Raw genomic sequence first — 23551 nt, forward strand, 5'->3', positions numbered from 1 at the left:
GAATATAAAGTTCTTTGTGACACGGTACCTCTTAATAATACATATTGGTTACAAATACGCTGTAGCTAGTGTTATTTGTTTTCAGGGAGAAACCTCTGTTTACTATCAGTTTTCTTTGGAATCTCTGTACAGAAAATACTAATGAAATGGACTACTCCCACATCTAAACGTCCCACCAACAGTTTATCTGACCAGGAGACAAATGAAACAAATTAAGGGAAGAAAAGAGATGTAACAGCAAAGTTTCTGTACTCTAGACCAGTTTTTTTTTTTCTCCAAAATGCTAATGGCAGAACTTCTGCTACTCTGTACTGCACCGCACCTCTGGGTACATCCAGCTGTGACCACACCACAACTGTATCGCATCCAGCAACCTAAAGCACTCTTGTGGTTGCTCATGTAAATACGTGGAAAATATTTGCCTCTTCCAGACTCTCCCCTTCATATTATACAAATGCTCAAGTCTCAAAAACAGAACAAGAAACTTCCAGAGAACCTATTCACTTCAAATTACGGAGATCACCTCTCTCCTTGATCCACAATAAACTTCTGGAAAAGGTCGCCTACAGGCCTTAAAAGAATCACCAAATGATTTTCCTCCCCTATACAAGCAAAGCTTTTCAGACAAAAATCTTAACAGTAGAAATGTACCCACATAAACAAGCTGGCCCTTAGGCAAACGTAACTACTACTACTCACACAAACATGGGGCCCTTAGGCAAAGATACATTTTCCAAGAGGCATACGTGACTGTTGAAAGTAGGGGTTTTGCACTCGACCTCTCTAGGTCCTAGTCACACTAGTCCTCCCTGATTAACTCCGAGCTTCCACTCCTCCAACTGTAAAATAGGGGTAACAGTACTTCTACGAGTAGATCCATGTTTGGGGAGCCGCAGTATCTGACACATAGAGACCCTACTGAGTGACAGATCAATACGTGTTAGCTATTTCAGCTATTTTTACTATTTTGTCCCTAAATAGGTATGATTTCACAAGTAGCTATTCCATGAAGCTGGTTACTTCTATAAATTCTCACTGCACCAAAATCACTTATGGGGAAGAGGGGGTTAAAAATACACTGTCCAGGCCCTATGTGGATGTGGGTCCAACTGGTCTGGGATTGGGCTGGGCGTTAGAATTCTTTTTAAAGCGCTCCAGTTGGTTATAACGCGCAGCCGGCCTTCAGGAGGACACAGAAGTGTCTACACGTCCACCGGGATGTACACACCACCTGTAAGGTCCGAGTTCTGAGCCGAGCAGCGCAGGCGGGCCTTCCCGCCTGGACTAGGCTCCCCGAAGCGCTGCGACGACGAACTGAAAACGCCAAGCCCCTCAGCCAGCGCCGGGCCACCCGCGCCGCAGGGCTCCATCGGGGGCCACACGCCCCTTCGCGCGCCCTCCGCCACCCCCGCGGGCGCAGGCCCCTCCGGCCCGCGTCACCGCGCCCTCGCCTCCCGCGCCCCGGCCCCCTCCCGCCCACGGCACGTGACTCGACACGCGCCAGCTGCACGCGGGCCCCATCAAAACAAAAACAGAGGAGGCCGGCCGGGCGGCGGCGGGCGCGCGCGGGGGCGGTGGAGAGCGGGCGCGCCCCCGCTGCCCGGCGCCGCGACCGCGCCTCCGCCGCCCCGGGCGCCGCCGGCCGCGCGCCCCAGCAGGCCGGGGGCGGGAGGGCAGAGGGCGCCACCCTGTTTACCGCCCCGGCCCCGCCCCGCCCCGCCCCGCCCGCGCCCGCTCCCGGAAACGGTCTCCCGGGAGAGGGCCGGTGAGTGCGCACCCACCCGCGGCGGGGAACGCCGGCCCTGCGTGGGAGGCGCCCGGCTCCGGCGGCCCGCCGCCCCCCGCTGCTGCGTGTCACCCCCGTCACGACTCTGCTACGCACTTCGCCCCCAGCTTTCAGCTCCGGCGCTTCCGCAGACCCCTCACGTGGCCGCCGCCTCCCTGCCACGGCACTCCCCGGCGACCGGGGCTGCGGCCCCTAGCGCTGCGAGGGATTCCGAGCCTGTGCCCACCCCACCTCGGACGTCACCCTCCTCGGACCACCCAACCCACACCTTCCGCCTAGGGCGGGGCGAGGGGAGGACGGCTACGAGCTGTCAGGAGCCTCCAGCTTTCCCCGTGACGAAGCTCACCCTCGCCCTGATGTCGCCACTCACCCAGCAGCGGGCTGCGAGCTGGAGCAGACGTTAACACCGAGGGAGGACTGGGGGAACGTCTTGATTTTTCTCCTTAATTTGCCACAGACACAGGAAAGAAAAAAACAGAACACGCAGGTCTACCCTTGTGCTGGCTTTAAAGCTTTTAAGCTCCCCACGTCATCCTACCCCATGCAACAGACTTACCGAATAGCAATGCCCACCCCACACACCTGCTAGGTAACTCGCCTTCTGGAAATCGGGGGCCCCACCCACCCCGCCTTCTGGAAACCTGCGCCTGGGGTGGGGTTGAAGAGACACTGTCTGGTATCCTAAAGTCAGAGGGCGTGAGGGGACCAGCACCCTTCGCCCCACCCAGGCGCGCTGCGCCCTCCGGTCCCCGTCTCTAGAGTGCACCAAGGCATCCTTCGTCCATGCCGGAGAAAAGAGGGACCGGGCCGGAGGCCCGAGTTCCAGGGAGTTGCTGATTCCAGTGGAGAACCGAGACACCGCGTCCTTTCTAATTAATAAGCACGCCACCCCCTACCTCCAACCGCCCCCCCCCCGCCCTTATTTCTTGTTGACAGCAAAGGTGGGGGACGTGGGAGAAAGGCGAGAGTTGTCTCTAGGTTCGGGATGTTGGGCTGCGTGGAGGGAAGAGGTGGGATCTCGAAATGGAAACAGTCCCCCCTTCCTCCCCCCTCCCCTCCTCCTCCTCCTCCTCCTCTTCTTCTGTTTACCTCAAGTTTGAATTTTATCTGCGCAACATTAGCTGGAATGCGGACATTGAAAAAAAAAAAAAAACACTCTCTCAGCCCGGCAGCAGCTCCGGAGGAGCCATGTGGCATCAAGCCACAGCAAAGGGGAAAAAGTGCTCTTAGCAACACAAACATGGCGAAATCGCTCCCACAAGCCGGGTTCCCGCGACAGCCCTACCTTCCCCCGCTCGCCTTCCGAACGTCCTGGCCAGGAACCGCAGACCCCTTCCGGGGGACGGCGAGGGGGCCCCGGGCTGAGCGAGGGTGGGCGCACTGGGCGTGCTAAGGGGAAATTGACTAGCCAGCCGATCAGCCCTGCCGGGAGCGGAGGAGATGCCCTCTTCACGCCCTGAGATCGCAAAGGAGAGCAAAATTCCCATCCCAAAGTCCTGCGGGACCGGCTTCCCCACCCGGCGAACTTACCCCAGGGCTGAACGCACGCTGCTTTAGCTCCTTGCCTCGTTCCTTCCTCCCGTGCGCGACGCGAGGGGAAAACGATGCGCACGTAGATTTGTAGAGCGTATTCTTGAGAATTTCCCTGGGATGGATCGGGAGGAGCGGTGGAGACTCCGGAGACAGGTGCTGCGCTGGCCGGGGTTGCCGGCTAAAAGTTGTCCTCCGCGAGGTGGGCGGTGGGGTCCCCGGCCAGGGCCAAGGACCCCGGCTCCCTGCCCCCCGGCGTCGCCCACTTGTCACGCCAGGCTGCTGCGTGCACTCGGCTGCAGGGGAGGTGGCGTAGTTTCTCTTCCTCCCACCTCTTCTCACTCACTTGTTTTTGTAGCCGTGGGCTCCCCTAATGCTTTCCTCTCCACAATGTTGTTTCATTATATCATGTCCATCATGTGACACCAGAGAGGCCTCTCTATGGAAACTTAAAGGGGCTCCCACGTGACTGCAGCAGCAACAACATCAGCAGGACTGGCGGCGGCGGCCGCAGCGGCGTCCGTACCTCCACCCACCGGGAGCCCCTCGAAGCATCCCGGAGGGGCTTCTGGCGCTGCAGGAGCCCAGATCGGGGAGCCACAGCATCCGGGAGCCGTGGTGTCTGTGCGTGCGTGGAGCCTGTGCTCATGACATAGGAAGCCGAACAGAAGGAGCGTCCTCAAATCCTTTCCTACAGTCACCAAACCCACGCTCTGTTAAAATGACATTTCGTGGCTCCTACTTTGTTTCCCCGGAGAGCAATGAGTTTTCTATCAGGCCTGATTCAGTTTGACAAAAGTCAAAAAGAAAAACTGGATTTGCCCCTCTGCGAGTTCAGTCAGATCGCTGGGAGAACAGAAATGGCAAAACAATAATAACAGAAATAGAACCAGGCATTTGATACATAATTACCATCACCACGGCTTTCAAGCTTTCTGGAATTACGTTCCTCCAGTAACTGTTGATGATGCTTGCAGGAGGCAAAATGCAATGCAGTTTTTCTCTTCCGCAGCTATATTAGGGCTTTGTTGCTGACAACAGTGAAAACTTGTTTGTGTCAGGAAGTGAGGTACGGAGATATGACCTGGAAGGTACAGACAAAACCAAAGTGGCAGTTTTTGCATTACTTTTCTGACCACATTCTTTCAAATGGTGACAAGAAGGCGGTCTGCTGTAAAATTCGTGGGGTGTTTGATGGGAAACAAAATAATCAGAGAAACATAATTATCCCTAGCCATACCATACTTGCTAGAAGCTAGAAAATATACATACATGTAATCTCTGTATACATAGAAAAAGCAAAAAGCATGTGCACTTTAATATTTTTGAACCACTAATTTTGTCATCATTTCTAGCATTAACAAACACTTGGAAAGACTTACTCAAGTCCAGGGATGTGTGGAAACTCACAATGTTGAGTGCTGTGGGTATTACTGACTCACAGTCCCTTAATGGGTTTGTACCATAAATCCCAAATTTCTGCCTTAAAGTTTTTACAGACATGGAGATTTTATCCTGTAAATCTAAGCCAGATAGCTATTTCTGGGTTTTTTAGTTCATGCTTTTCCCTTTTATAAGGGAAACTGTGTGGATTGGCGGAATCAAGAAAAACTTCGCAAGAAACTGAAGAGTGGGATGGAAGATCTTTTCGTTTGGCCTTGCCTTGACTCTTGTCTCTCTCCACCTCATCAGTTTACCTCATCAGCCATGATGAATGAGCTCCATTCCAACCCTTCTAATTCTATAATATCTCTCCCAAGTTTTACCTTCCTATCTCATGCCTAATTCTTTCATCCCTTTCCTCCTACATCTCTTGCCTCCCAACTCAGCCCCTTTTCTGCCTGGGGGCTCAGCTCAGGCCTCCCCAAAGACTGTACCCCCCACCCTCCCCTGCAGCTACCCCCACCCCCACGCCCTTCCCAGCTGGGCCTCTCTTCTCTGCAACTCTACCTCCTTACCTCTCTTTGACCTCTAATCACCTTCACAGTCTGGCCCTTGACTTCTGGGCCTCTTCTTACCTCTCTTTACCTGAAATGTTCGGGCCCTCACTGGGGTCTCCTCCACACCCTTCTCTCTGGTCCCATCCCTTCTGCTGCCAAGCCCCAGCGTTCCTCCGGCTCGGCCTGGTCAGCTTGAGCCTCATTTTGTTCGCGTGCCCCTGGGCTGGGAAAGGAGTGTGTGGTGCACAGTGGGGCCAAGGATCCCCCGGGGCCGTGGCCTCTGCCTCGCCCCCTCCACCCCTCCCGAGTCCCGGTTGCAGCGCTTCCTGGGCGGATGGCTTGGAATTGCTGCAGCAGCTGCGGTTCTGCTGTGTCATGCAAGAAGGAGGCGGCGGCGGCGGCGGCGGCGGCGGCGGCGGCGGCGGCGGCCGGAGCTGGAGGGGGAGGAGGGGAGGAAACTGATCCTCCGGTAGCGAAGGGTTGGAGGCGAACACCGAGCTCCTCCAGAGCCGCCCGGGAGCAGGGAGGGCTCCGCTAGCCCGGGGGGCCCTCCCCGCGGGGCAGATGGTAAGTGGGGCGGTGCAGGTGGTCGCCTTGGGAAGGGAGCGCGCAAGGGGGTAAGGTGGGGCGGCGGGAAGTATTAGAAGTCACCCCAGCCAAACTGAAGGAGCCCAGTGTCCAGCTGAGAGGGACCCAGGCCGTAATAAGGATGTCCAGGCAAATGCAGCAATAATTACTATTCGGGTGACGTCCCGAAGTTGACCCAAGCTACACAGAGGGTGGAGTGGTGCATCCTGAACCCAGGACAGAGCTGGAGGCAATGATTCAGGGTTTGAGAAGTATCAGCCCATGGGCCTGGCGCTTTAAGGTGTAGCTGAGTAGGAAAAGCCAACCCACATCGTATTCCCAGAGCCTTGCTGCGCTTTCTGGGTTGTCTTGTTTAAAACTAGCGAAAGGGATGGGAAACCTGCCCAACCTCACTTTAGCCACGAAAATAATGCTCTTGGCCAGTGGCCTTGGACAAACAGCCTCTGGTGCAATAAAGCAATCAATAGGAAGAAGAACTTCATTCCCCTCACCATCCTCCTTCCCCGAGTTCCTTTGACCAGAGTACCTCATTCGGCTTAAAGGAGAAAGAAAACTGTGTGACATTCCCTCCCAGCCTACCTGCAGCCAGCCTCCTCACCACACAAACTGCCCATCCTCTCCTCTCCTCATCTTCAGAGCCATGATTACGAGAGACATTGCAATACTACTCACGTTGGGTGAGAAGACTGCCTGAAACTCTGAACAATTTCACCTCCCTTGCCCTTTGCCACAGGGGATTCAGAAACCTACAACTGAGAGCAGGGAAATATACGGACAGGCTGGGCACGTAGGAACATTACTTCCTTCACTGGAGTGTAGTTCTCCAGACAACTTTTTAATTATGATTATTCCCTTCCATTGCACTCCTGGAAATTTCAAAGCACTTTCTAAAACATCATTTTTTTAATGTCAGTCATACATTTAGAGGTAAGGGGTTGATGGGATTAACTGAAAGGCTAATGACTGTCTCAAAAGCACATGCTGTTGCTAGGGAACCCAAGCTCCTGCTGCTCTCTAATCACCAGCGTGTTCCGTGGAAATCAAACTGCTCAGGGTGTTATTAAAATGAATGGCATCAGGTTAAAGGCGTTCTTGCTTATGTTGTAGCATCCTGGATTATTATCGATTGCCTCACACCCACATATCTTGTTTTCCTAATTTGATTTCTGTATTTGCGTCACTGCCAGGGACACTCAGACTAGACCAGTCAGTTCACTTCCTGTTTCTCAGAACTGGTTTATATTTGGTCTCGTAGCACTAGCTGGTAAAACATTATCAAACTGATCCTCTTGGAAAGAAATCTTTGCTTCCCGTTGCAAACAAATTATTCCAATTAAATTCTAAGTCCCGTGGAAAACGTCATCATTTGAGGAGTAGACTGCCAGTTGCTATTTGAGAAATCATCCTTGAAATGTAAAGCCTAGAAAAAAAAAACATCATCTTGATTTCTTTTACCCAGAATCTTCATTCCTCAGCACTAGAACTAAGACAAACTCGAGTAAAGAGTAGATTTAAGTATACTTCTAAAATGAAATGCATAAATAAATAAATAAATAAATACACGTTGAAGCTGGGGAAATCATTTAGACTAAATAAGGCATAGAATTGAATGGAATCCAGGCCGAGAAAGGACAAGTAAGCTTGGGTTAGCATTGTGGCATTCAGAGAACACAGTGTGACTACAAGGCTACACTACAAATAGGAAACCCCATCACTTTGTGTACTAATTATCTCTTTTACCAATTTCCCTATGTCCCTGGACAAGACAACCTTGTTTTGTTTTGTTTGTTTTCAGTTCCTTCCTCTTTATAACAAGGATATTGCAAAGGCAGTATCAGAAAGATAAGCCCTATGTAAATAGGTGGATTCTGATGTAGATAATTTGTTTAGATGGAAAATAAAGCCCTTTGAAAAAGAGATATAATGGCATCGATAGCCTGGATGACCTTGAGTGAGCCATTATAGGTCTTATGTCAGTTTCTTCGTGGAAACTTAAATGAAAGTGCTGGACTAAAGGATTTCTAAGGTTCCTCCCATTTACAAACTTCTGTGATGAGATTGAACTCACTACATAAAAATTTCAATTTTAGCTGGATTTTGCAATGTTAAATTTAAGCACTGAACCTTTAATATCTATCCATAGGAACCTTGAGGGAAATGATGGGAAATGATTTTCTATTGATGTATCCATTTTTAGTGTCTGTTGACAGAAAAATAAAATTTACCTTGCTCCCCAGGTACTTACTCTCTCCCTGCCTCAGTGATATTATGGAAGCAACAGGATAAGAGTTACAAAAGGATGTAAAAGTATAGAGAAAGTTGTTTCAGTGTACTTACTTATTTATTACGACAACGTGTCACTGTGTTACCTAAGCTGGCCTCCAACTCCTGGGCTCAAGCAAGCCTCCCACCTCTGCCTCCTGAGTAGCTGGGGCTACAGGTGCACTCAACCATGCCTAGCCTTTCAGTCATTTTAGATATGGGTAATCCTAAGTACTCTGATGATCAAAGTGGTGGAATGATGGAGGAAGGGGTATACAAAAAAATAATCAACTGAATCCTCATGGAACTAATAATCTATTTGCCTGTGTTTTAATTAGTGCTAGGCAAAAATAGACCTAGCTCAGCTCTTAGAATTTTTCAGATTCACAGTATTGAGAAGTAGCATGAAGAAATGTGAGATTTGTGCCAGAGAGAAAAGACCTGACTTTGAAACCCAACTCTGCCACTTTATTCATTATTGAGTGCTTGCTGTGTGTCAGGTACTGTGCTGGGTGCTGGGAATACAAAGATGAATAAGACACAGTTTCTGCTCTGAAGAACATTATAGTATCATGAGAACAAAGATGAATATACAGTTGATCACGCAGCAGTGAGATGATATCAACAGGGGAGCTCGTAAGAAGGGTGCCTAATCCTGACCATGCATAGGGTCTCTAACCACACAAGGTGAATCTTGAGATGCGTTCTGAAGGATAAGTAGAAGTAAGCCAGACAAGTGGGCAGGTTACAGGGAAAGATATTCCAAGCAAAGAAAGTACTATGTGTAAAGACCTTAGGGAAACAGCTGTGCCCAGAGAGTTGAGGGTGAAGAACAGAGCATGGCAAGTAGGTTCTAAATAAATACATTGTATAAATGCATGGCAGAAGTCCTGAAGGAGAAATCCAGAAAGATTAGCATGGTTGAGTATGTCATCCTAAAAAGTCTGAACTTATTCTAAGACCAGTGGAGAACCATTGATGAATTTTAAGGGGCATAGTGAACTGATCAAATGTTCATTTTAGAAAGATCTCTCAGCTGGGTGCAGTGGCACACTACTGTAATCCCAGCAGTTTGGGAGGTTGAGGTGGGCAGATTGCTTGAGTTCAAGAGTTCAAGACCAGCCTGGGCAACATGGTGAAACCCTGTCTCTACAAAAAAACAAAACAAAACAAAAATTATCCAGGCCTGGTGGCACACACCTGTAGTCCCAGCTCCTCAAGAGGATCACTTGAACCACAGAAGCGGAGGTTGCAATGAGCAGAGATCATGCCACTGTGCTCCGGCCTGGGGAAACTTACAATCACAGTGGAAGGCGAAGGGGAAGCAGGCACCTTCACAAGGTGGCAGGAGAGAGAGAGAGCTTGCGGGGGAAACTGACACTTTTAAAACCATCAGATCTCATGAGAACTCCCTCACTATCATGAGAACAGCATGGAGGGAACTGCCCCCATGATCCAGTCACCTCCCACCAGGTCCCTCCCTCAGCAGGTGGGGCTAACAGTTTGAGATGGGACACAGAGCCAAACCATATCACATTATAAGAAAGAAAGAATGATGCATGTCTAAACTAAGGTAGCAAGAATGGACATGGAGAGAGGAAGTATTGAAAGGGTTCAAGATCTATTAAGGACATAGAACCAATAGAATTTGATTATTGATGGTATCCTCCATCAAAGGTATCCTTCCATTTTCATAAGCCATAAATCTGCTCCCATTATATCCTGCAGATATATCCTGAAGTCCAAGATAGGGACCTCAGGAGGAAAAGCAGGCTGTGGAGTGAAGGTAATTAGTTTAGTTTTCAACATGTTGAGTTGAAGTGTCCATAGAATACCAAAGTGAAGCTGTCTACTACATAATTGAACAGGGAAGTCTAGAACTCAGGAGAGAGATCTATGCTGGAGTCATCAAAATAAGGAATAGTTCATGGAAGTAGATGAAATCCCCAAGAGAAGGCATAGAGAAAGGAAAGAAGAGGATCTACTTTGGAACCCTATGAAAACACCGATATTTAAAAAGTGAGGAAAGAAAAAATACAGGGGAAAAATAGCCCAAGAGGTAGGAGGACCAGGAACAAGTAGTTTCAGAGGAGCCAGGGGAGGAAATATCAGCAGTATTAAATGCCAGCGAGAAGTCAAGAAAAAGAAGATTGTGGCCAGCTGCAGTGGCTCACGCCTGTAATCCCAGCACTTTGGGAGGCCGAGGTGAGCGAATCACCTGAGGTTAGGAGTTCGAGACCAGCCTGGCCAACATGGCAAAACCCCATCTCTACTAAAATTAGCCAGGCGTAGTGGCACACACCTGTAGTCCCAGCTACTCAGGAGGCTGAGACACAAGAATCTCTTGAACCCAGGAGGCGGAGGTTGTGGTGAGCTGAAGTTGCACAACTGCACTCCAGCCTGGGGAACAGAGCAAGACTCCGTCTCAAGAAAAAAAAAAAGAAAAAGAAAAGAAAAAGAAGACTGAAAAGTTTTTGGATTTAGTAATAAGGAGGTCATTGGTGTGTTTGGCAAGAAGGAGTTTATTAGTAAAATGGGGATAGTAGCCAAACTGCAGTGAGTTGAAGATAGGATAAGAGTAGAGGATGCAGATGGATGAAGTTCTTTTATATAAGAAGGACTAAAGGGCAAGTAGGGAAGGAAAATAAAAGTGTTGGAAAGAGAGTGGTGCAATCCATGATCTGCAAGCTTAAGGCTGCACAAGGAAAGAAGGAAATACTACACTAATAGAATTCTTTATTCTCTCAGCCTTCAAATTAAATGGCATTACCATCCACCAATTGCTCAACACAAAAAGCATGTCGATATTCTTGATTCTTCTTTTTTCCTCTGTTTTCACAATCCTCAGAATTCAGGTCAACTTTACCTCCAAAACATTTCCAAAATGTCTCTTTCAGTTTCCACTGCTACCATGCTAATACAAACCATCATCATCCCTCTTCTGTGCTCTCGTAATAGCTTTCTAAATGGTTTTCCTGCTTCTGCTCTTGTTCTCATTCGCCACAGCACAGCTAGAGTTTCATAAATCATAAGTCTTAAGACATAAATCAGATCATGTGATTTCTCATCTTAGAATCCCTCCATGTCTGCTGATGGCACTTGTGATAAAGTCCAGACTCCTCCTCCATGCAGGGCCCATGGAGCCCTGTACGGCATCCCCGACCACCTCTTTGACCTCATCTCCCACCACTCTCCACCACTGCAGTGACACCAGCCTTATTTCTCTTCCTCAAACTTGTTGAATTTGCTCTTGTATTATAGGATTTACCCTATATACTTCCTTTTCCTGGCATACTCTTTTGGTCATTCTGATCTTTGCTTATATGTCACCTCCTCAAAGAAGCCCTCCCTGACCACTCCACCTGAAGTGTCCTCTCTCCACGTTTCCAACCATCCTATATATATATTTTTTCATAGTAGTGGAACTTTATTTCTATTTGTTTTTATCACGTATGGTTGAGAACTCCTCTAAAATGCAAACCTTGTGAAGATTACTGGCATATATCAGGCACTTAAAAAATATTCATTAGGGCCGGGCACAGTGGGTCACACCTATAACCCCAGCACTTTGGGATGCCGAGGCGGGCAGATCACGAGGTCAGGAGATCGAGACCATCCTGGCTAAGATGGTGAAACCCCGTCTCCACTAAAAAGACAAAAAATTAGTCCGGCATGGTGGCGGGTGCCTGTAGTCCCAGCTACTCGGGAGGCTGAGGCAGGAGAATGGCGTGAACCTGGGAGGCAGAGCTTGCAGTGAGCCGAGATCTCGCCATTGCACTCCAGCCTGAGCGACAGAGCGAGACTCCGTCTAAAATATGTATGTGTATATATATATATATATATTCATTGGATGTTTGTAGTAGGAAAAGGAGAAGAGCAGCCATTTATTAGAAATTAGAGACATCAAGAATCAGAGTCTTAGTGTAACTGGAATGGCTAGTGGTGATGATTACTAGGATTTTAAGGTTTTGGAAGTGGAAGAGTTACTAGCTGTGTGATCCTGGACATTTACATTCTCTGAGCCTCACTTTGTGGTTAACAATACTATATGCCTCACAAGGCTGTTAGGAAAATGAAACGAAATGGAATAGGTATAGGTATAGGTATAAGGCAGTCTTGTGAAATTATTTTCAGGAATTCAAGACTTCTGCAAATCCATTCATACATTCTACATATGGACTCCCTTGTAATGGAGTTAGTCCTTGATGATTACTTATTATTAGAATAAAAAAATGGACTAAATCATTACTTTGAAAAGATACCAGGATATCTGATAGAACATGGAAATTAAACTATTTAAGAAGAAATCAGAATACTCCCACAAATCTATAAAAAAAAAACAAACCTTTAAAACTCTGGAAAATTGGGCAAAGGGTATGACAAACAGATTGTAGTCAAAGAAATATAAATGGATCTTAAAATATGTAATAATAAAAGGCATGCGCATCACAACTGCAGTGACATCTATTTTTTACTGTCAAGTTGACAAAAATAAAAAAGTTTAATAACATAGTTGGCTGGCCAGGCTGGGAAGCAGGCACTTTCTTATACTGTCAGTGGGAGTGAAAGTGGGTATCACGTCTATGGAGGGCAATCTGGCAAAATTTATCAAAATTTTAAATGTACAAAGCCTTTACCCTGGTAATTCTACTTTTATATATTTATCCAATAGATATACTCACACAGGTATTGGAGGATGACTTTTCTAGGACCTACACTGAAGCACGATTTATAGTAGTGGTTAAAGACTGAAAACAGCCATCAATAGGGAGGTGGTTAAATAAATTATGTGAAAGAGGCTGGGCGTGGTGGCTCAGGCCTGTAATCCCAGCACTTTGGGAGGCTGAGGTGGGCGGATCACGAGGTCAGGAGATCGAGACCATCCTGGCCAACATGGTGAAACCTCGTCTCTACTAAAATACAAAAAATTAGCTGGGCATGATGGTGCACACCTGTAATCTCAGCTACTCGGGAGGCTGAGGCAGGAGATTTGCTTGAACCCGGGAGGCAGAGATTGCAGTGAGCCAAGATTGCGCCACTGCACTCCAGCCTGGGCAACAGACCGAGACTCCATCTCAGAAAAACAACAACAACAACAACAAACAAACAAAAAAAACAAAGAAAAAATAAAAAACAAGTGAAAGGCAGCTGTTAAAAGTGTGAGACAATTCTAGGCATACTTATGTGAAAAGATCTTCATGATACATTACTAAGTAAAAATAATTACGTTGAAGAACAACGTGTATTTTGCTAGCATTGCATTTCTTTTTAAAAGACAGTTTACATTTTTTGGTCTGAAAAACATTGTTTGTGGGGAGATAAAATAGAGCAGAGAATGAGCAGATGTGGAGAGAATAGTTGGAAGGTACATTAATGGTTCCTGTGAGAGATCATGGTTGCCCAGATTAAGGCAGTGAAACACACAGGGTGAGAAATGATGAGAGCCAAGAGTTATTTTAAAGAAACTGATGATTGACTGGAAATAGTGGGTTATGGAGAGGGAGACACTGTCCTAGTTGACTTTTCTCCCAAGATCAGGTACATGAATAGAGGTGTCAAGACCATGACTAAGATGGAGAATCCTAGGACAGAAACAGAATTGCAGAGTGATACAGTTTGGATATTTGTCGCATTTAAATCTCATGTTGAAGTGTAATCCCCAATGTTGGAGGTGGGGCCTGGTGGGAGGTATTGGATCATGGGGGCAGATCCCTCATGAAGGGCTTAGTGCCAGCCTATTGATGATGAATGAGTTCTCACTCAATTAGTTCATAAGAGACCTGGTTGTTTCAAAGAGTCTGGGACCTCTGCCTTTTCTCTCTTGCTCCTGCTCACACCATGTGACTTGCTGGCTGCCCTTCCCTTCTGCCATGATTGAAAGCTCCTGTAGTAGTCAATTCTCGCACTGCTATAAAGACATAACTGAGGGCTGGGCGCAGTGGCCCACACCTGTAATCCCAACACTTTGGGAGGCCGAGGTGGGTGAATCACCTGAGGTCAGGAGTTCGAGACCAGCCTGGCCAACATGGTGAAACCCCATCTCTACTAAAAATACAAAATTAGCTGGGCACAGTGGTGGGCACCTGTAATGCCAGCTACTCAGGAGGCTGAGGTGAGAGAATTGCTTGAACCTGGGAGGCGGAGTTGTGGTGAACCAAGATTGCATCATTGCACTCCAGCCTGAGCAACAAAAGCAAAACTCCGTCTCAAAAAAAAAAAAAAAGAAAGAAAGAAAGACATACCTGAGACTGGCTAATAAGAAAATAGGTTTAACTGGCTCATGGTTCTGTGGGCTGTACAGGAAGCATCGCTGGGGAGGTCTCCGGAAACTTACAATCATGGCGAAAGGTGAAGAGGAAGCAAACACATCTTCACATGGCCAGCACAGAAGAAAGAGACTGAAGGGGGAAGTGCTACACACTTTTAAACAAACACATATCTTGAGAACTCACTGACTATCATGAGAAGAGCAAGGGGGACATCTTTCCCCATGATCCAATCACCTCCCACCAGGTCCCTCTCCTACCATTGGGAATTACAATTCAACATGAGTTTTGGGTGGGGACACAGAGCCAAACCATAGCATTCCATCCTGGCCTCTCCCAAATGTCATGTCCTTCTCACATTTCAAAACACAATCATGCCTTCCCAACAGTCCCTCAAAGTCTTAACTCATTCCAGCATTAACTTAAAAGTCCAAGTCCAGTGTCTCATCTGAGACAATGCAAGTTTCTTCTGCCTATGAGTCTGTAAAATCAAAAACAAGTTAGTTACTTCCAAGATACAATGGGGGTACAAGCATTGGGTAAATACTGCCATTCCAAAATGGAGAAATTGGCCAAAACAAGGGGGCTATAGGCCCCATCCAAGTCCAAAACTCCAGAGGGCAGTCATTAAATCTTAAAGCTCTAAAATAATCTCCTTTGACTCCATGTCTCACATCCAGGCCACACTGATGCAAGTGGTGGACTCCCAAGGCCTTGGGCAGCTCCACTGCTGTGGCTCTGCAGCATACAGCCCCTGCAGCTGCTTTCATGGGCTGGTATTGAATGACTGTGGCTTTTCCAGGGCATAGTGCAAGCTATCAGTGGATCTACCATTCTGGGATCTGGAGGACAGTGGCCCTTTCCTTACAGTTTCATTAGTCAGTGACCTAGTGGGGACTTTGTGTGGGGGCTCCAACTCCACATTTCCCCTCCACACTACCCTAGTAGAGGTTCTCAATGAGGGCTCTATTTCTATAGTAGACTTCTGCCTGGACATCCAGACATTTCCATGCATCCTCTGAAATCTATGCAGAGACTCCCAAACCTCAATTCTTGCCTTCTGTGCACCCACAGGCCCAACACCACATGGAAGCCACCAAAACTTGGGGTTTACACCCTCTGAAGCCATGGCCTGAGCTGCACCTTGGCCCCTTTTAGCCATGGCTGGAGCTGGAGTGGCTGGGATGCTTTCCCCCTTGTCTTGGCTATTAACATTTGGCTCTTCTTTACTTATGCAAATTTCTGCAGCCTTAATTTCCTCCCCAGAAAATGGGGTTTTCTTTTCTGCTGCATGGTCAGGCTGCAAATTTTCCAAACTTTTATGCTCTGCTTTCTTTTTAAATATAAGTTCTAGTTTCAAGTCATTTCTTTGTCTATGCAAATGAGGATAGGCTTTTAGAAGCAGCCAGGCCACATGTTGGTGGGCGCCTGTAGTCCCAGCTACTCAGGAGGCTAAGGCAGGAGAATGGCGTGAACCTGGGAGGCAGAGCTTGCAGTGAGCTGAGATCATGCCACTGCACTCCAGCCTGGGGGACAGAGCAAGACTCCATCTCAAAAAAAAAAAAAAAAAAAAAAAAGGCAGCAGCCAGGCCATATCTTGAATGCTTTGCTGCTTAGAAATTTTTTCCGTCAGGCCAGTTGCAATGGCTCACGCCTGTAATCCCAGCAATTTGGGAGGCCGAGGCAGGCGGATCACGAGGTCAGGAGATCAAGACCATCCTGGCTCACATGGTGAAACCTCATCTCTACTAAAAATACCAAAAAAAAAAAAAAAACTAGGCAGGTGTGGCGGCGGGTGCCTGTAGTCCCAGCTACTCAGGAGGCTGAGGCAAGAGAATGGCGTGAACCCAGGAGGCAGAGCTTGCAGTGAGCTGAGATCACGCCACTGCACTCCAGCCTGGGAGACAGAGCAAGACTCCCTCTAAAAAAAAAAAAAAAGAAAGAAAAGAAAAAAAAATTTTTCTGCCAAATACCCTACATCATGTCTCTGAAGTTCAAAGTTTCATAGATCTTGAGCGCAGGGGCATAATGCCACCAATCTCTTTCCTAAAGCATAGCAAGAGTGACCTTTACTCCAGTTCCCAATAAGTTCCTCATCTCCATCTGAGACCACCTCAGCCAGGACTTCACTGTCCATATCACTATCAGCATTTTGGTCACAAGCATTCAACAGGTCTCTAGGAAGTTCCAAACTTTCCCTCATCTTCCTGTCTTCTTCTAAGCCCTCCAAAGTGTTCCAACCTCTGCCCATTACCCAGTTCCAAAGTTGTTTCCACATTTTTGTATATCTTTATAGCAGTACCCCAATTCTGGTATCAATTTTCTGTATTAGTCTGTTCTCACACTGTTATAAAGACATACGTGGGACTGGGTAATTTATAAAGAAAAGAGCTTTAATCGGCTCATGGTTCTGTGGAGCTGTACAGGAAGCATAGCTGGAGAGATCTCAGGAAACTTACAATAATGGAGGAAGGCAAAGGGGAAGCAAACGCATCTTCACATGGCTGGCACAGAAAAGATAGGGTGAAGGGGGAAGTGCTACACACTTTCAAACAACAGATCTCACGAGAACTCACTCACTATTACATGAACAGCAAGGGGGAAATCCGCCTCCATGATCCAGTCACCTCCTACCAGGTCCCTCCCCCAACATTGGGGATTACAATTCAACATGAGATTTGGGTGGGGATACAGAGCCAAACCATATCAGCTTCCTCAGACTCTCATCAGAAGCAGATGCAGCACCATGTTTGTACAGCCTGCAGAACCAAGAACCAACTAAATTCATTTTCTTTAAAAATTACACAGCCTCCATCCTGGCGAACATGGTGAAACCCCGTCTCTACTAAAAATACATAAAATTAGCTGGGTGTGGTGGCTGGCACCTGTAGTCCCAGCTACTCGGGAGGCTGAGGCAGAAGAATAGCATGAACCCCTGGGGGCGGAGCTTGCAGTGAGCCGAGATCGCGCCACTGCACTCCAGCCTGGGCCACAGACCGAGACTCCGTCTCAAAAAAAAAAAAAACAAAAAAAAATTACCCAGCCTCAGATATGTCTTTATAGCAATGCAAGAATGGACTATCACACAGGGGAAGATCAAAAGTTCTAAGTGCAGATGTCCCCTGCAGAGTTGTAGATATAGGTGTGAGGCTTATAAGAGCTGCTGGAACTGGGTTTATAAATTTGAAAGAAGATTGCCTAGGAGGGTAGATAGAAAGACTCAAAGAAAAGTGGGTCCAGGTCTAAACCTTGATCATTTAAGACTGAAAAGAGGCCGGGCGCAGTGGCTCAAGCCTGTAATCCTAGCACTTTGGGAGGCCGAGGTGGGCGGATCACGAGGTCAGGAGTTCGAGACCATCCTGGCCAACATAGTGAAACCCTGTCTCTACTAAAAATACAAAAAAATTAGCAGGGCATGGTGGCGGGCGCCTGTAGTCCCAGCTACTCGGGAGGCTGAGGCAGGAGAATGGCGTAAACCTGGGAGGCGGAGCTTGCAGTGAGCCGAGATGGTGCCACTGCACTCCAGCCTGGGGGACAGAGCCAGACTCTGTCTCAAAAAAAAAAAAAAAGACTGAAAAGAAAAGAAAGAGCTGGCACTGGAGACTGAGAATCAGAAACCAGGAGACTGTGGGGCCAAAGAAACCAAGAGAAGAATCTGTTAAGGAGGATCAACAATTTGTTAAACACTGCCAAAAGGTCAAGGAAGATTATTTTAATTTGTTTCTCATGTAAGTGTTAAGCTCCTTGAGAGTTAGTATTATTTTATTTATTTTTGTTTCCCTAGGGCTTGCCCTGTGACCCACACATAATAAATGATCAGTAAACTTTTGTTAGATTGAAGAAAGAGAGAAAGATGCATGGCAAGAAAGGCAGACATGCAAAAAGACAGTAGAATTTATGCTTGGGTCTCAAAAAATAAATAAGTAAAACAGATTCCCTTGAAGTTGACTGCAAACTCAGCTTGATCTTAGGAAATGTAAGGAGGTTCTTTCTGCTCCCTGTGTTTTACTCTTGAGCTAACACATTGATGGGGCTCCCACAGAACCGTGTTGTTGCCATGTAAGTGCCTTCAGAAAACATTTTGAGAAGTGATATTCACCTGTGTCTGGTCAATCTGAGTCATTTTTATCTTTATTTAGGTCCTAGGCGATGACGAAAAGGGCAATTTGCTTTTCCTCATCTATGACTGCACCACATCACCCTGAATGAGTTGATGGAAACTGGGGCATCCATATCTGTGCCACTACAGTTCTGTAATACACTGTAATCACTCACAATGCTGCCCAGCCCCAGTTTCCCATGAGAGAGAAAGGTGACTTCTGGCAGGAAGAGACATCTAACCTCTTAGAGAAACCACCAGCTTCTTAGTCTGTTGTTGTTTCTACATTAAAGTGTTGCTGCAGGCCGGGCGCGGTGGCTCATGCCTGTAATCCCAGCACTTTGGGAGGCCGAGGCGGGCGGATCATGAGGTCAGGAGATGGAGACCACCCTGGCTAACACATCCTGGCTAAACCTGGGGTTTAGTAAAGAAACCCCATCTCTACTAAAAACACAAAAAATTAGCCGGGTGCGGTGGCGGGCGCCTGTAGTCCCAGCTACTAGGGAGGCTGAGGCAGGAGAATGGCGTGAATCCGGAAGGCGGACCTTGCAGTGAGCTGAGATAGCGCCACTGCAGTCCAGCCTGGGCGACAGGGCAAGACTCCATCTCAAAAAAAAAAAAAAAAAAAAAAAAAAAAAAAAAAAAAGTGTTGCTGCTATCAGGGCCACTGTACAGAATATCAAAGAAGGACATGTTTGACTCTGTTCTAAGAATGTGGAGATCTTCTACATAATAAAGGAGAGTGTCCTTGAATTAGAAATTTTAGGAAATACAGTAATAGATGTAGTTTAAACGATATTTAAAATGTTATGCCATCCTGTATCATTTAGTTATACCAAAGATCAGCAAACTTTTTCTATTTCTATAAAGGGCCAGAAAGGAAATAATCTAGGCCTTCCTGGCCCTGCAGTCTCTGTCTCAGCTACTCAGTTCTGCCATTGTAATGCAAAGCAGCCACAGACAAAATTTAAATGAATGAGCCTGGCCATATTCCAATAAAACGAATTTGAATTTCAAATAATTTTTATGTGTCATAAAATATCATTCTTCTTTTCACGTTTTCCAATCATTTAAAAATATGATGGCCTGGGAAATAGCAAGACCTTGTCTCTACAAAGTACAAATAAAAATAGCTGGGTGTGGTGGCCTGTGCCGAGGTGGGTGGATCACAAGGTCAGAAGTTCAACACCAACCTGGCCAACATGGTGAAACCATGTCTCTACTAAAAATACAAAAATTAGCCAGGCATGGTGGCGGGCACCTGTAATCCCAGCTACTTGCGAGGCTGAGGCAGGAGAATTGCTTGAACCTGGAAGGCAGAGGTTGCAGTGAGCCGAGATTATGCCACTGCACTCCAGCCTGGGCAACAGAGCGAGACTCTGTCTCAAAAAAAAAAAATCTACTTCTTACATAGTACAGTACTGGGTATTATGGAGTTGAAGATAAAAGAGGATAGATAATTGATAAGTAGGTAGGTAGACTGACAGACAAAAGATCTAGTGACTGATAAGTTCCGTGAGAATTGTTCAGGTGTATCACAGTATCAATGTATAAATGCAGTCTTTTAAAGCAACAATAGGCAGTCAGACAAAACTAAGTTTAAATCTGAGCTCTTTTGCATCCCAGCTGCATGACCTTGGGGTGATTACATACACCATATAAGCTTCAGTTTCCTCTTTTTGAAATGAGGATAATAACACCTACCTCTCAAGGAGGTTGCGAGAATTAAATAAGATCGTGTATGTAAATCAGCAGGTGTAGTACCTGGGAAATGGTAGACAATGAGTAAATGGTAGCTGTTGTTGTAGTATTACAGCAATATGAAGGTAGGTAACTTATTCAAAGAAGCACACAACCAAAGGCAAAGCAGAGTAAACTTGCAAGTCAAGAAGTCACAGACACATATAGAAACCCGCAAACCTGGGGGCTGAACACCTGGCCGAGAACATTTGGCTGAAAATAAAAGCAGAAGTGACATTGTCACACGAGCATACAATAAGGCACCTGGCCAGTTGTCTTGCCTTTGTCTTCCCTAGCAACCAGCTGCTGGGTTGTCTAAGGAGCCCTACTTATAGGTCCAACCCCCAGCCTCCCCAGTACTTAAACGCTGGCTCACACTGGAGAAAGTCACCATTAGTATCGGCCCCGCCATTGTGCTTCCTTTCAGTCAGGTCAGCCATGGGGCCTCAGACATCTGTAGCTCCCTCCTATTGTGCCTCCCCACCCCTCTGCCCAATATGGGTTTCCACCTTGCCCTCAACACCTCAGTCTCTGGTCCTCCTGCCTTGTATCCCGGTCTCCCTTTGGATGTGGGTCCCTGTCTTGAACCCCAGCCTACTTTACCATGATCCTGATGTCTTCTTTAGCTTAGCTCTGACCAGTCATCTTTTGCAGAGGGCTGTATTCTGCTGCCTACACCCCTGCTGTGCTCTCCTCAAACCATGGGACATATGCGCCTTCCCTTTATAGATAACCCATTGCTGGGGTAAGGCTAAACTGCTTGGTATTAACAGCTTCCTGAACTTTATGTAATTAAGAGACACAAGGTTTTGCAGAGGCCAGCTGCCGAAATCCAGGCTGGTTTCTGTATTCATGGCCCGTGCTCTAGGGGGCAACCCCCCACCCCGGTCTTGGCTCATACCCTCTCTCCACTGGCTGTGTGCAGTCAACTACTCCTAGCATGCCTTGTGATCCTGTTATGGCAACATCAATAATGCTTTCCCAATACAAATGACAAAATTATTGGCACAGGGACACGATATAGGGGTAATGGAGAACTTCAGCTTATCTGATATCTACTGACAGTTTCATTCTGCTGAAAAGTGATCGTCAAATAAAGTTGGCATGACTTAAATTTAAACTAATTGCTTACTGAAGAGGTACTATTCTGTGCTTAATTCTAACCAGCTAAGAAAAATATGTTGGCAAAGCAGAAGTGACAAACAACTTAAAATAAGTGACCAGGGCAGCTTTGAATTTGTAATAGCCAAAGAAGGCAATTCTGCACCTGCTAACCTGACAGGAACGAGAGGAGCAAGTTAAGAGAAAATATGGACACAAGACTCCCTCTGGCCAGGAACTAGTAAATAAAGGGCAAGAGGAGTAATATGATTGGAAGTGTACATTTTTACAAAATCAGTGGTTTAAATGAAGAAAAGACAAGCATCTAAAAAAAGATCAGGCTAGGCACTGTGGCTCGCACCTGTAATCCCAACACTTTGAGAAGCCCAGGCAGGAAGATTCCTTGAGGTCAGTAGTTCGAGACCAGCCTAGGCAACAAAGTGAGACTCTGTCTCTGCAAAAAATAAAAAACAGCCGGGCGCGGTGGCTCATGCCTGTAATCCCAGTACTTTGGGAGGCCGAGGCAGGAGGATCACGAGGTCAGGAGATCGAGACCATCCTGGCTAACACAGTGAAACCCCGTCTCTACTAAAAATACAAAACAATTAGCCGAGCATGGTGGTGGCTGCCTATAGTCCCAGCTATTCAGGAGGCTGAGTCAGGAGAATGGCATGAACCCAGGAGGCAGAGCTTGCAGTGAGCTGAGATCGCGCCACTGCACTCCAGCCTGGGTGACAGGGCGAGACTCCATCTCAAAAAAAAAAAAGATATAAAAATAAATAAATAAATAATACATAAATAAAAATCCAGAAAAAAAAGATTAAAAAGATCAATGTGGTGGTTCTGGAAGTGTTCAGTGAAGCTTGTACGTTTAAAGGACATGTACAAAAGGCAGGAGAAGGGGTATATAATGAGGCTTCCTTCAAAAAGGAGGGCTCAGATCTGTAAGACCCGTGAGAATAATGCCAGAAGGGCTAATGAGCAGAGACAGCTGAGGTCTGGGAAAAGTATTGAAGACAATGAATTATGAACTTTTATTTTTGCTTATGTTTATAGTAAAGAATAATAATGAAGAAAGGATAGTACCATTGAATGGGGCAGACTGTCATATGTGAGTAGTTAAGTGAAAAATAGTCATTTAACTATAGCATGTCCTAGATTCTAAGGTACAGATACCCCCCATGTTTTTAGTATTTCTAAAATGAGAATGTAGGTACACTTAACATGGCAGTGTTTTTTGGGAGCCATTAAATGGTGGTGCATCCTACCACATGGTTTTTTGTTTGTTTGTTTGTTTGATGGAGTTTCACTCTTGTCACCTAGGCTGGAGTGCAGTGGTGCAATCTCGGCTCACTGCAACCTCTGCCTCCTGGGTTCAAGCAATTCTCCTGCCTCAGCCTCCCGAGTAGCTGGGGTTACAGGTGTATGCCACCATGCCTGGCTAAATTTTGTATTTTTAGTAGAGATGGGGTTTCACCCTGTTGGTCAGGCTGGTCTCGAACTCCTGACCTCAGGTGATCCTCCTGCCTCAGCCTCCCAAAGTGCTGGGATTACAGGCGTGAGCCATTGCACCCGGCCCATATGTTGATCTTGGAATAGAAGAAATATGGCCGGGTGCGGTGGCTCACGCCTGTAATCTCAGCACTTTGGGAGGCTGAGATGGGCGGTTCACCTAAGGTTGGTAGTTTGAGACCAGCCTGACCAACATGGAAAAACTCTGTCTCTACTAAAATTACAAAATTAGCCAGGAGTTGTGGTGCATGCCTGTAATCCCAGCTACTCGGGAGGCTGAAGCAGGAGAATTGCTTGAGCCTGGGAGGCAGAGGCTGCGGTAAGCCAAGATCATGCCATTGCTCTCTAGCCTGGGCAACAAGAGCAAAACTCTGTCTCAAAAAAAAAAAAAAAAAAAAGACAGAAAAGAATAGAAGAAAATGGAATTGTTTTTCACTTAGTTCTGCTGGCATCAATCGCACTCAGCAGCTGAAGGGTCTACTTGGGATCTTGGAAGTGGCAGTGTACCCAGTGACCACTAAAAGGTGGGAGAGTCAGAAAGGAGTTTGGAGGCCACACACAGAGGCATATTATCTCATGGAGCACACAGAGGAGAGTGGGCGAGTATGACTGAACAACAGGAGTGCAGCGAATATTAGAGACAGGACAAGAAGGAAAAACTGATCAAAACCTCTGAGAAGGGGTAGAGAGAGCCCATTGCCGGTCCACAGAAGCCAAGCCACTGAAC

The 23551-nt window shown here is 46.9% G+C and overlaps 2 protein-coding genes across 2 annotated transcripts in view; one reads left to right on the forward strand and one right to left on the reverse strand.

Annotated features, from left to right (window-relative positions):
• The window catches only part of LOC100580363 (gametogenetin-like), an 88292-nt gene that overhangs the window by 52853 nt on the left and 11888 nt on the right, over window positions 1-23551 (reverse strand). Inside the window, exons 2-3 of the mRNA XM_012512223.2 lie at window positions 5335-5849; window positions 3317-4400 (exon numbers count right to left, since the gene is read on the reverse strand). Of these exons, the coding sequence (XP_012367677.2) occupies window positions 4334-4400; window positions 5335-5849 (582 nt within the window). The 3' untranslated portion in view covers window positions 3317-4333. The remainder of the gene's footprint in view (window positions 1-3316; window positions 4401-5334; window positions 5850-23551) is intronic.
• The window catches only part of MKLN1 (muskelin 1), a 398537-nt gene continuing 380700 nt past the window's right edge, over window positions 5715-23551 (forward strand). The window contains exon 1 of the mRNA XM_012512222.2: window positions 5715-5823. The gene's annotated coding sequence lies outside the window, so the exon portion shown is untranslated. The remainder of the gene's footprint in view (window positions 5824-23551) is intronic.

The sequence above is a fragment of the Nomascus leucogenys genome, chromosome 13, assembly GCF_006542625.1.
Source record: "Nomascus leucogenys isolate Asia chromosome 13, Asia_NLE_v1, whole genome shotgun sequence".
In the NCBI taxonomy this organism is placed as follows: Eukaryota; Metazoa; Chordata; class Mammalia; order Primates; family Hylobatidae; genus Nomascus; species Nomascus leucogenys.